We start from the raw sequence: 14,473 nt of genomic DNA on the forward strand, positions 1-14,473 counted from the left end.
AGATGATTTCAGCAATTCAGACTGTGGGAAACTCAACAGGACAAATGATCTGGTTCCTTCATAAAAAGCTTGCAACCAAAAGAATAATTTAAGGCATTTAACCAGAAATTTAAATTCTGGCTGGGTATATTAAAGAATTATTATTGGAGAATGAAAATGATAATGTGCTCATGTTAGATACCTCCTGAAGTGTTTATGGATAAAATTATTGATGGGAGTAATAACCATATTGGTTGTAAGTTAATATAATGGTTGAAGCTAGATGCTGAATTCATGGAAGCTCGTGCTATTGGCTACTTCTGTATATGACTAAAATAGCTTCATAAGAAAAAGTTGAAGAAAGTGAACACAAAACTACCATCAGAGATAGAGTACTTGACATGCCTTCCTATGCTTCGAAGAAATCCAGCATTCAGGGACACAAGGATTACACCTTTCTATTTCCTTAAGTATAGTCCAGATCCCACTCACAAACACCAAGATGTGTATAGGAAAAAATGATGAACACTGTAGCAGAGGGGAGTTTGCACTACTATGGGAACACAAAGCAGTGACAGGCTGGGTATCTGCCAGGCACAGGTAAATGATATGTTTTAAGCTGAGTCTTTGAATGCAGAGACATGAAGCATCCAAGAAATTTGCCTTGTATTTACTCATTTCCTTATATATTTTTCCTGTGACTGGTTATTTCTCTATAGACACTGACCTCCCTTCTCTTTGTTCCAGCTGTTGGGCTTCACCCAAAACGTCCTTCCTATTGGCCTTCCCACAATAAACCCTCTCTTCAAGGTGCAGTTTAAATGCTTTTCCCTGATACTACCCACCTCTCAGGCCCCCAACTCCATCAGAGCCACCATCTGATGACCACCCTCTTACAAGCCAGCATTATACTAGCTGTTTTACATATCTCATTTGGTTTAATTCTTCTAGTAATCTTTCAAGGTCTAACTGACTAAACAATGACTAAACAACCTCCACTCCTCACCCAGAGCCCTGGCTTCATTCTACAGAAGAGTAAACAAGTGAAATAACTCGCCCAATGTGACAAGCAAATGGAGCAACTCAAATCTGAAGATGGGTTTAGAGAACTCCAAATCCTTCTTGCCATGCCAGGCTGCAACACACGATTGGCTGAAATAATGCCATCTTTATGTGGGCCTTCCTTGTAGCATTTAACACTGTCTTCAAGCCTTTCCACTTACAGAGCTTAATTTCTCTGCTTTTCAATAAAGTAGCTCCAGCTGACTATTTCCCCAACCTCATTTGGCTACTAAAGGAAATCACTGCTGGTTCTACAAAGGAGGAGACATATGTTATTAGACTGAGCAGAAAGCCACAGGCAGGAAGCAAACCACTCTCAGGGTGTGGCAGGGGCTGGAGTTTCCTATTAATTGGAAGCAGCTTCTTGACATTACGAGGCTGAGTTGTTCCTTAGGTTACAAAAGCTGCCAAATAAGATATTATGTTGTGACTTAATGTAATAATTTGCAAATCTCTTACATAAAAGGCATCCTAGTACTAAGCAAACAGTTTATTACACTGAGGAGTCATCATAAGGAATTCATGAAAAACAAAGAACCTGTGTTCATCTATGATCCAAAACACTGTACACATTAGATAGTAAAACAAACTCTCTAAAACGGTGGTACAATATTAGGCCTCTTTGGAGATGTCACTTACCCTAAATGTGCTCAGAAAGTCACCCCTAAATTTTTTCCTTACTTCAAAAGTGACTGCAGTTTTGTCGTCCCTTTATCTTAAAATGAGATAAATGACAGGACGAACGATCTAGTTTATTCAAGTAACACAAGGAATAAAAAGAGAAAGAGGTGAAAATTAGATTAAAAGAGACAAGAGGTAATCATTAAAATACAACATATGGATTGTAAGGGATTCTGATTTGATCAAATTGTTAAAAATTATGAGACTGAAGGAAAAAGGAATAGTCTGAATATTTGATTATATTAAGAAATTAATATCATTATTTTTGTACAATGATGGCATGGTTATAACTTAATTTTAAAAAGACCTTTTAGGAAAATATTTACTTCACAATGAGGGCAGGGGAGAGAGAAATAGGTAGGGACACACCTATCACACAAGATTGGCCATAGCTAATTGTGGAACCTAAGTGATGGGTACCTGGAATTCATTATATTCCACCCTGTACTTACACAGATGTTTAAAGTTTTCTTTTGTTTTGTTTTGGAAGCTGACCTCATTGTTCCAGTGTCCTCAAATTCCAGCTGGATCCTGCTGCCTTCCCTGCCTGAACCCCTCACTGTCCTTCCATCTGAAACCCTTACCATGGTCTGTATGGCTTGGCCCTGCTGTATTGCATCCCTCCTCTCTCCCTTCTCCCCAGTCTCCCTCCTTTCCACTCTACTCAATCATGCCCTTCTTGCCCATCACACTTAAAACAGGAAGGCTTCTCATACTTCAAATATTTGGTCTGGTCAACTCTATTCAGTTGACCTACTGTACCCTTGTACCTCACCATTCTATTTCTTTATAACCGTTAGCTTTCTTATATTGGTTTGCTTAACTTCTATCTCCATCCGACAGAATGTCGGCTCCTTAAGGACCTGTCTGTTGTCACATTTCTATGCTGAACAGAGTATCCAGCCACGGTAGGTTAAATAGATGGATGTGAACATACAGCCCTCTCATGATGAAAGGGTTAATAGATTTTTTTCCTTCTTGAAAACAAAAAACAGTAGCATAGCAGCAGAAATTGGCAATCAAAATACACCTTTATCCTGAAAATAAGGTCCAAGTCTTAGTATGATTCTCAACACATCTACATGCCTACAATGTACTATTTTCACTATTGATCCTTGGGTAAAAGTATCTCTTTCTTTCCTATGATCTTTGTTCTTACCTTCCAATGGAACTATAGAAAATATTGACAACTTCAAAACCTTGTAGAAAGGCACTTTCTGAAACTAACGTAATAGAAACAAACAGTTAAGACACCCTCTTATTGGCACCCAGAAACCCATGCTGTATGTGCTTAGAAAAGAATTCCACCTACTGCTTCCTCGTGCTCCTTCCAGCAGTCATAATCTGTCGCCATGGCGATACTTGCGTAACAAATTCCAGCCTCCTTAGCAAGAACCACCTCTGGAACTGTGGTCATGTTGATAACATCCGCCCCCCAGGTGCGGAACATGAAGCTTTCTGCCCGGGAGCTAAAACGAGGTCCCTCGATTGTGACCATTGTCCCCTTTGAGTGGCACCGGAGTCCTAGCTTCTTAGCAGTCTCTATAAGAACCTAGAAAAGAAAAACCAGAAACTTCAAAACATACTAGCACATGCACAACTTAAGGCTGCATTTCCCCCCAATGTTTAACAAGTTGATTTCTTAAAGATGATTTGTCACTATAATAAATGCCTACTATCTGCCAGGCTCTCAGAAAAAACCTAGAGGACCACAGAAGGGTGTCTCCTGGACCCCTTCTCATTCACATAATCCTGTTTCCCCAGCCCTTTGCATATAGAAACTAATAGCTACACGAGCAAGCACTGAGCTCTTTCTACTCGCCAGGCATTTGTTTATATGCTTTAATCTCATTTGCTTCTTAACAACTTTAAGAGACTAAGCTGGTTTAAGAATACAGACTGGAGTCTTAACTTTTAACCTCGCAGGCTAAGCTAAGGTGCCTCTCGTCGCTTATCTTCTCAAACAGGTGTGTTGAGTTCTATTTCCAGGCTTCTGAAAAGTTAATTCTCATTACTTTTAAAAATACAGAATCTGAAGACTTCTGTAAAAGCTTTTTCTGGTTAGAAAGTGATTTCTCTTTTGCCTATTGCCTTTCCACAGAGTTGTGCTGATTGTTTTTCTGTTCACAGGGATAAACGTCTTGGAATTCCTTTAGTGGCAAGGCTAGGCATGGATTTTTAGAAACATCATTGAAAAGTTCGATCCTTTTCTCCAGTGTTTTATTTAATACTGCACATCTAATCTTCAAGTTATTAATTACCTTCATTTTTTCTTAGCTTATTCAATATTCCCTTTTAATTAAAAAAACAGTCTTTTCAACTTAACTGTTAACTTACTGAAGCACTGTTGAAAAATCATCTCTGTATGCCTTAGTTTTCTCAAGTGTAAACTGAGAATAATGATATCGCATAACTCAAATGTATGAGGAAGATTAAATGAACTAAGGTATATACAAGCATAGAAGCATGCCAGGTGCGCTGTAAACACTGTATGCACTAAGCCGGTCTTCCAACAATCATTAATACTGGCAGCTTCTACACATATTTGGCTAACCTTCCTGGGATACTATATAAATAAAGTGGAGTGACTCAAAGTCAAAGTCTCCAATCTGGGCAAAGTCTCACCTGCACATGTGTTCATCACATAAACAAATTAACCTATTTCCTTAAAAAATAACTTACACTATGCCACTGCAATGGGAAACAGAATTTTCACAAGAGTCTTGGCAACTCAAAATTTAGCAAGCTATGGACAATGAACAGTTGATGCTACATCATGTTTATCTTATAAATGCTGAAAATAAAATTATGCTTAATTAACACTTTTCCCTAAAAAGTATATGTTATAAATGCAAAAGCCTAAATCTCTACCCCACCCCCTTCCCCCCCCCCCACAAAGTTAAGACATAACAAGCCCACTCCCACTGGTTCAATAATGTCTTTAAAGATCCTGAATAACTGAACTGTATGCTTGGCTAAAGTTCACAGTGCTTCTAGAGGTGAATGGCTCTTGACAAGTCCTCACTGTCACTCTGGCACTTTGGGAGATAGGTACCATGCTTATGAGGAGGAGGAAGAAATGGAGGCTATGAACATATGTCAGCCACCTGAACCAGCATTTTGCACTCCTTCAAGAACAGCTAACACTATCTTAAGGCAGCAAAAAATATCAAATACAGGGTCAAGGTCCAGGTCTGAGTTTAAGATGATTTCATTTTCTTACCTCGTGTAATCACTGAACTACTAAACAGACGGATGTGGTAGTGAAAGTACCACAACCCTCACCAAGGAACTAGCAATATTAGATCACCAGCCTAAACAGATTTAATGTCAGGACTTTCATATTAACTCCTAAAATGAATAGAAGTAACACTGCTTTTGGAACACATATTTGTACATGGTACAAAACTTAAATAGTACAAGGAAAACCACTGTCCCTTTCCAAGGGAAACCATTATTACCAGGCTTTTTTTTTTTTTTTCATTTCAATAGTTTTTGGGGAGCAAGTGGTTTATTGTGATGTATATAAGTTCTTTAGTAGTGATTTCTGGGATTCTGATGCACCTGTCACCTAAGAAATGTACACTATACCCAATGTGTAGTCTTTTATCCCTGATCCTCCTCTCCCACTTCCCCCGGAGGCCCCAAAGTCCATTATATCATTTTTTTTTTTTTTTTTTTGAGATGGAGTCTCACTCTGTCGCCCACGCTGGAATGCATTAGTGCGATCTTGGCTCACTGCAACCTCCGCCTCACGGGTTCAAGCAGTTCTCTGCCTCAGCCTCCTGATTAGCTGGGATTACAGGCACCCGCCACCAAGGCCAGCTAATTCTTTTCTTTGTATTTTAGTAGAGACCCCTTTCACCATCTTGGCCAGGCTGGTCTTGAACTCCTGACCTCGTGATCCACCCACCTCGGCCTCCCAAAGTGCTGGGATTATAGGCATGAGCCACCGCGCCCGGCCCCATTATATCATTCTTATGCCTTTGCATCCCCATAGCTTAGCTCCCACTTACAAATGAGGACATAACGATATTTAGTTTTCCATTCCCGAGTTACTTCACTGAGAATAATGGTCTCCAACTCCATCCAGGTTGCTGCAAATGCCATCATTTTGTTCTTTTTTATGGCTAAGTAGTATTCCATTGTATTAGAGTTCTCTAGAGGGACATAACTAATAAAGGGGAGTTTATTAAGTATTAACTCACATGATCACAAGGTCCCACAATGGGCCATCTGCAGGCTGAGAAGCAAGGAGAGACAGTCCAAGTTCCAAAACTGAAGAACTTGGAGTTTGATGTTGGAGGGCAGGAAGCATCCAGCATGGGAGAAAGATGTAGACTGGGGGACTAGGCTAGTCTCTCTTTTAACAATTTTCTGCCTGCTTATATCCTAGCCATGCTGGCAGCTGATTAGATTGTGCCCACCCAGATTAAGGCTAGGTCAGCCTTTCCCAGCCCACTGACTCAAATGTTAATCTCCTTTGGCAACACCCTCACAGACACACCCAGGATCAATACTTTGTATCCTTCAATCCAATCAAGTTAACACTCAGTGTTAACCATCACAAGTCCACATGAATCCATACACATCTCCTGAGATCATACATAATCTTCAAATAAAGACAATAATAAGGTCATAATTACACATAACATAATACAGCTATCCTTTGTGCAACTGGAAATGCACCAAACACCAACCCAAATACTACTACATAAAGTTAGCAATACTTAAATGTTGATGTGAAGTCAATAAATCTCATGTCATATGATAAAGGAGAAAGAAAATACAATGAAGATATTTTCTTAGTACAACTGTATATATGCACAAACATGTTTTTAACAAAAGGAGGAGGAAATACTTATGACAATTACAGTCCTCATTTCTGTAGCTGGTCACATGGTTGTAGCTGGTATCGATGACTACCTTCTTCTACTACCCATTCTGTATTCCCTTTGCCTTTAGCAAGCACCTCAGTAGGTTGTGGTTTTTTTCCTTGTGGAGTGACTGAAATCTTCATTCCTGAAGAGTCTGGGTCATTTGTAGTCCTGCCTGGATTGGGCTGTTGTAGTTTCCCAATGACCTTAATTACAGGGCATGGTAATAGTAAGAGACACCCTAATGGATCTCCTGTATTCCATGTGTACCATCCTTTACCTCCGTTGTGGAGTAGTAGACTGATTTCATCTTGATAGTCTGGGTCAATCACCCCAGCCAGCACTGTAACTCCCTTCTTAGCCTGTTGACTTAAAGGCAGGAGGAGCCCAAAGTGTCCAGGTGGCAAGGATGGAGGCCATGCACGGGCATAGCAAAGTGCCTTCAGGACCTGCTTGAGCCCAGTCATATATATACCATTTCCATTTGATAACTGAATGCTGCTGTGCACAACCCACTTTATGGCTAGATGAGTCAGAAAGCCCCCAGTTCATGATAGGCAGTTCAGGTCGCATGGTGACTTGATGACCCATAGTCAAAAGTTCACTTTCCACCAAAGTCCAGTAACAGGCCAAGGACAGTCTCTCAAAAGGAGAGTAGTTATCTGCAGAAGATGGCAGGACCTTGCTCCAAAATCCTAGAGGGCTCCACTGTAATTCACCTATGGGGGCCTGCCAAAGGCTCCAAACAGCATCCTTATCTGCCACTGACACCTCAAGGACCATTGGATTTGCTGGGTCATATGGCCCAAATGGCACAGCAGTTTGCACAGCAGCCTGGAACTGTTGCAGAGCCTTCTCCTGTTCTGGACCCACTCAAAATTGGCACCCTTTTGGGTCACTCAATAGATGGGCCAGAGTAATACACTCAAATGAAGAATGTGTTGCCTCCAAAATCCAAATAGGCTCACTAGGCATTGTGCCTCTTTCTTGGTTGTAGGAGAGGACAAATGCAGCAACTTATCCTTCACCTTAGAAGGAGTATCTCCACAGGCCCCACACCACTGGACCCCCTAGAAATTTTACTGAGGTAGAAGGTCCCTGAATTTTAGTCGGATTTATTTCTCATCCTCTGGCATGCAAATGCCTCACCAATAAGTCTGGTGTGTTTGCCACTTCTTGCTCACTGGATCCAATCAGTGTACTGTCATCAATGTAATGGACCATTGTGATATCTTGTGGGAGCAAAAAGCGATCAAGGTCTCTCTGAATAAGATTATGACACAAAACTGGAGAGTTGATATACCCTTGAGGTAGGACAGTCAAGGTATACTGCTGGCCTTGCCAGCTGAAGGCAAATTGCTTCTGGTGGTCCTTATGGACAGATATATAGAAAAAGGCATTTTCCAAGTCAATGGCTACATACCAGGTACCAGGAGATGTGTTAATTTGCTCAAGCAATGAAATCACATCTGGTACAACAGCTGCAATTGGAGTCACCACTTGGTTAAGCTTATTGTAATCCACTGTCATTCTCCCCAAGACCCATCTGTCTTCTGTATGGGCCAAATGGGAGAGATAAATGGGGATGTGGTAGGAATCACCATCCCTGCGTCTTTCAAGTCTTTAATGGTGGTACTAATCTCTGCAATCCCTCCAGGGATGTGGTATTGTTTTTGCTTTACTATTTTTCTAGGTAGAGGCAGCTCGAATGGCTTCCATCTGGCCTTTCCCACTGTAATAGCCATCACTTTACCAGTCAGGGAGCCAGTGTGGGGGTTCTGCCAGCTGCTAAGTATGTCTATGCCAGTTATGCATTCTGGCACTGGGGAAATGACCACAGGATGAGTCCAGGCACCCATAAGACCCACTGCACGTCAGACCTGAGCTAAAACTCCATTAATTACCTGACTTCCATAAGCCCCTACTTTAACTGGAGGACCACATGACATTTTGGGTTCCCTGGAATCAACATCAGCTCAGAGCCAGTGTCCAGTAGTCCCTGAAATGTCTGATTATTTCCCTTTCCCCAGTGCACAGTTACCCTGGTAAAAGGTCGGAGGTCTCCTTGGGGAAGGACGGGAGAAAGATTCACAGCATAAATTGTTGGTAATATAGTTGGGTCCTTCCTCAAGGGGACCTGGCCTCCCCTTCATTCAAGGGGTTCTGGGTCTGTAAACTAGCTCCAGTCTGGAAATTGGTTGAGGGGCTGTGAGTCTCTGTTTTTATAATTCAAATTAGTTTTTTGTCCATTTGACCTAGAAGTTTCTGCTTATATAAATTAAGTATGAATGCAGTAGGCCTCCTATGAATTTTACTTCTAGGAATGCTGTGATTAATTAGCCAGTGCCAGAGCTTTACACGAGTCAGACTATTCTGATTGCCGCTTTGCCTCTGCTGCCCATTATGGTAGCTATGCCCACCTTGCCTTTGACAGCTGAGTGCTGCCATGGCCCCTGCTGCCTTGGAATCCAATTATTCCCATTGTATTTAAGTTTTGTAGTTGAGTGACTGCGGTTCCCACAGTTAGATCTGACATACAGAGAAGAGCAATTACAGGGCTCTTCAAAGATCCCAGTGCTGCCCTGCCCTCACAAATCTGTTTTGCAAGGCATTGGTCAAGGGCATATTTTCTGGACCAGCAGGGATAAATAGGTCTAAAGTGACTAATCCACTCCACCATCCGAATTTCCATAAGCCTTTGGATCCCCTCCTCTAAATTAAACCAAGGGAGATCAGGCATTTCCAGCTTGTTCACAGTGGGCCACCTTTTAATCCATATTTCAGCTAACCAAGCAAGTAAATAATTAGAACCTTTTTTAACTCCCAGAGCTGCAACATTAAATGCAGAATCCCTACTTAGTGGGCCCAAATCAATAAATTCAGCCTGATCCAACTCCATTTTCCTTCCACCATTATCCCACACCCTTAGTATCCATTCCCATGCCTGTTCTCCAGATTTCTGCTTATATAAATCAGAAAACTCAAGCGGTTCTTTTTGAGTGTAGCGCACCACCTCATGGGTCACAATCTCAACCTCACCTCTAGGGGCCTGCTGGAACTTCAGTCCAGTTATAGGTCTAGAAGCAAATGGGGGTCTTAGGGGTGGCTCCTGAGAAGAATCAACATTATCTTGCCTGGCAACTGCCTCAGGGGAGGCCATCACTGTTGCCTCAGGCCACACAGGGTTTATCTCCTCAGACAAAGGTGAAAAGGCTGATGGCAGCATAGGTCAGGGAGGGGATGCTGCCACTTGTGGGGATGGGAAAGCTGTTTCTTCTGGTAAATAAGGTTCATCAGAGTTTTCAAACTCAGTGTCCCCAGCTTCATCAGGGTCCTCCCACACATCCCAGTTCCAAGTTGCAGGGTCCCATTCATTTTCAATCAATGCTCTCACTTTAACAGTAGACACCTGGCGAGGCTGTGCATGTACCTTTCATTGCAGGTCAGCCACTCACAAAGTAAGAGCTTGTGTCTGTTTTTCCACAATTTCAGCTCTTTCTCTACAGGAGATAAGACTCTCATTCAGAGCAATCTTAGCAGATCTGAGGCTCAGTATCTGCTGCTGGAGCTGGGAGATAGAATCCCTGAGTTCATTATTTTCTTTCATCACTTTGTCCACTGAACTTAGGAGCAACCAACCAGCTTCATTATGTTCCCTGGTTCTCCATATATGGTCAAAGGTGTTATGTACAGAGTCACTAAGGGTGATTCCACATATGGCCAAAGGTATTATGTAGAGTCCTTGCCTCTCACGAGTGATGAATCAGGAGTCTCAAATATATTTATTTTGCATAACTCTCTAAACAGTTCAAGCCAAGGACTACTGGTGTTCTCCATATTATTAGAAGTAGAGTCCTTAGCATCTTTGGGTCTATCATATTAAGCAGTCAACTCCAGAAACCTCATACCAATAAAAGAACTCCATCCTTAATATTTTGTTCCTCTAGAACCACTCCTGGTACCAAAATCTGTATTAGTCAGGGTTCTCTAGAGGGACAGAACTAATGGGACAGATAGATAAATGGGAGTTTATTAAGTATTAACTCACATTATCACAAGGTCCCACAATAGGCCATCTGCAGGCTGAGGAGCAAGGACAGCCAGTCAGAGTTCCAAAAATGAAGAACTTGCAGTCTGATGTTTGAGGGCAGGAAGTATCCAGCACGGGAGAAAGATGTACGCTGGGAGGCTAGGCCTATCTCTCTTTTCACATTTTTCTGCCTGCTTATACTCTAGCCATGCTGGCAGCTGATTAGACTGTGCCCACCCACATTAAGGGTGGGTCTGCCTTTCCCAGCGCACTGACTCAGTGTTAATCTCCTTTGGCAACACCCTCACAGACACACCCAGGATCAATACTCTGTATCCTTCAATCCAATCAAGTTTACACTCAGTATTAACCATCACACCCATGCTGTATATATACCATATTTTCTTTATTCACTCATTGGTCAACGGGCATTTAGGTTGGTTCCATAGTTTTTATAATTGTAAGTTGTGCTGCTACAAACATGCATGTGCAAGTGTCTTTTTCATATAATGACTTATTTTCCTCTGGGTAGACGCACAGGAGTGGGATTGCTGGATCACATGGTAGTTCTACTTTTAGTTCTGTAAGGAATCTCTATATGGCTTTCCATTGTACTAGTTTACATTCACACCAGCAGTGTAAAAGTGTTCCCTTTACACCACATCTACACCAATATCTATTATTTTTTGATTTTTAAATTATGGCCATTCTTGCAGGAGTAAGGTGGTATCGCATTGTGGTTTTAATTTGCATTTCCTGGATTAGTAATTTTGAGCATTTTTTCATGTGTGTTGGCCATGTGTTTTGAAAATTGTCTATTCATGTACTTAGCGACTTTTATTTTTTTTCTTGCTGATTTGTTTCAGTTCCCTGTAGATTCTGGATATTGGTCGTCTATTGAATGCATAGTTTGTGAATATTTTCTCCCTTTCTGCGGGTGGTCATTTATTCCACTGATTATTATTTTTTGTTGTTGTGCTGAAGCATTTAGATGAATTAAGCTGCATCTATTTGTCTTAGTTTTTGTTGCATTTGCTTTTGGGTTGTTGATCATGAACTCTTTGCCTAAGCCAAGGCCTAGATAGGTTTTTCTGATGTTATTTTCTAGAATTTTTATGGTTTCAGGTCTTAGATTTAAGTCTTTGATGCATCTTACATTGATTTTTATATGAGAGATGAAGATCCAGTTTCATTCTTCTACATCTGGCTTGCCAATTATCCTGCAACATTTGTTAAATAGGGTGTCCTTTCCCCAGTGTATGTTTTTGTTTTGCTTTTTCAAAGATCAGTTGGCTGTAAATATTTGGCTTTATTTCTGGATACTCTATTCTGTTCCACTGGTCTGCATGCCTACTTTTATACCAGTATCATGCTGTTTTGATAACTATAGCCTTGTAGTATAGTTTGATGTCAGGTAATGTGATACCTCCAGATTGTTCTTTTTGCTTAGTCTTGCTTTGGCTATATGGGCTCTTTTTTTGGTCTCATATAAATTTTAGGATTTTTTTTTTTTATATTTCTGTGAAGAATGATGGTGGTATTCTGAAGGAAACTGCATCGAATTTGTGGATTGCTTTTGGCAGAAATATAATACTTTTATACTTCTGTGAAGAATGATGGTGGTACTCTGAAGGAAACTGCACTGAATTTGTGGATTGCTTTTTGGCAGATTGCTTTTGTAAGAATTCTTACAATGTTAATTCTGCCCATCCCTGAGCACGGTATGTTTCCATTTTTTTGTATTATCTATAATTTCTTTCAGCAGTGTTCTGTAGTTCTCCTTGTAGAGATCTTTCATGTCCTTGGTTAGGCATTTTACTTTTTTTTTCCTGCAACTGTTGTAAAGCAGGTTGAGTTCTTGATTTGATTCTCAGCTTGGTCGCTGTTGGTGTATAAAAGTGCTATTGATTTGAGTATATTGATTTTGCATCTTGAAACTTTGCTGAATTCATTTATCTAGGAGCTTTTTGGATGAGTCTTTAGGGTTTTCTAGGTATACGATCATATCATTGGTGAACAGCAACAGTTTGACTTCCTCTTTACTGATTTTTTACCCTTTATTTCTTTCTCTTGTCTGATTGCTCTGGCTAGGACTTCCTGTACTATGTTGAACAGAAGTGGTGAAAGTGGGAATCTTGTCTTGTTTCCAAGTTCTCAGAGGGAATGCTTTCAACTTTTCCCTGTTCAATATAACACTGGCTGTGGGTTTGTCATAGATGGCTTTTTTTTTTTTTTGAGACGGAGTCTCGCTCTGTTGCCCAGGCTGGAGTGCAGTGGCGTGATCTCAGCTCACTGCAAGCTCCACCTCCCGGGTTCACGCCATTCACCTGCCTCGGTCTCCCGAGTAGCTGGGACTACAGGCGCCTGCTACCATGCCCGGCTAATTTTTTGTATTTTTAGTAGAGATGGGGTTTCACCGTGTTAGCCAGGATGGTCTCGATCTGACCTTGTGATCCGTCCGCCTTGGCCTCCCAAAGTACTGGGATTACAGGTGTGAGCCACCGTGCCCAGCCCATAGATGGCTTTTATTACCTTGAGGTATGTCCCTTCTATGCCAATTTTGCTGAGGGTTTTAATTATAACTAGATGGAGGATTGTGTCAAATGCTTTTTCTGCATCTATTGAGATGACCATGTGATTTTTGTTTTAAATTATGTTTATGTGATGTATCACATTTATTGACTTGCCTATGTTAAACCATCCCTTCATCGCTGGTATGAAACCCACTTGACCATGGTGTATTATCTTTTTCATATGCTGTTGGATTTGGTTAGCTAGTAATTTGTTGAGGATTTCTGCATCTACGTACATGAGGGATATTGGTCTGTAGTTGTCTTTTTTTATTATGTTCTTTTCCGATTTTGTAATTAGGGGGATACTGGCTTCACAGAATGAATTAGGAAGGATTCCTGCTTTCTCTGTCTTTTGGAATAGTTTCAGTAAGATTGGTACCAGTTCTCTGAATGTCTGATAGAATTCAGCTGTGAATCTCTCTGGTCTTGGATGTTTTCTTTGTTGGCAATATTTTAAAATTACTGTTTCAATCTTCCCACTTGTTATTGGTCTGTTTAGGGTTTCCATTTCTTCCTGATTTAATTGGGGAGGGTGGTATATTTCCAAGAATTTACTCATCTCCTCTAGATTTTCTAGTTTGTGTGCATAAAGGTGTTCATAGTAGCCTTGAATAGTCTTTTGTATTCTGTGGTATTGGTTGTAATATCTCCTGTTTCATTTCTCATTGAGCTTATTTGGATCTTGTCTCTTCTTGGTTAATTTCACTAGTGGTCTATCAATTTTAAATTTTCAAATATTTTTGTTTCATTTATCTTTTGTATTTTCTTGTTTCAATTTCATTTAGTTCTGCTCTGATCTCTGCTGTTTCTTTTCTTCTGCTAGGTTTGGGTTTGCTTTGTTCTTGTTTTTCTAGTTCCTTGAAGTGTGACCTTAGATTGTTGATTTGTCCTCCTTCAGACTTTTTGATGTAGGAATTTAATGCTATGAACTTTCCCATTAGCACCACTTTTTCTGTATCCCAGAGGTTTTGATAAGTTGTGTCACTATAATCATTCAGCTCAAAGAATATTTTAATTTCCATCTTGACTTTACTGTTGACCTGAAGATCATTCAGGAGCAGATTATTTAATTTCCAAGTGTTTGTATAGTTTTGAGGATTCTTCTTGGAGTTAATTTCCAATTTTATTCCACTTTGATCTGAGAGAGTACTTGATATAATTTTGATTTTCAAATTTGTTGAGACTTGTTTTGTGGCATATGTTCTATTTTGGAGAATGTTCCATGTGCTGATGAAAAGAATGTATATTCTGCAGTTGTTGGGTAGAATGTT

At 40.6% G+C, this 14,473-nt stretch overlaps 1 protein-coding gene across 6 annotated transcripts in view; it reads right to left on the minus strand.

Annotated features, from left to right (window-relative positions):
- Positions 1-14,473, minus strand: part of MTAP (methylthioadenosine phosphorylase) — a 136,619-nt gene that overhangs the window by 80,680 nt on the left and 41,466 nt on the right. For all 6 annotated transcript variants that reach the window (XM_063696324.1, XM_055351513.2, XM_055351509.2 and 3 more), the window contains exon 6: positions 3,035-3,274. In XM_063696324.1, coding sequence (XP_063552394.1) covers positions 3,035-3,274 — 240 coding nt within the window. The remainder of the gene's footprint in view (positions 1-3,034; positions 3,275-14,473) is intronic.

The sequence above is a fragment of the Gorilla gorilla genome, chromosome 13 (genome assembly GCF_029281585.2).
Source record: "Gorilla gorilla gorilla isolate KB3781 chromosome 13, NHGRI_mGorGor1-v2.1_pri, whole genome shotgun sequence".
Taxonomy (NCBI): domain Eukaryota; kingdom Metazoa; phylum Chordata; class Mammalia; order Primates; family Hominidae; genus Gorilla; species Gorilla gorilla.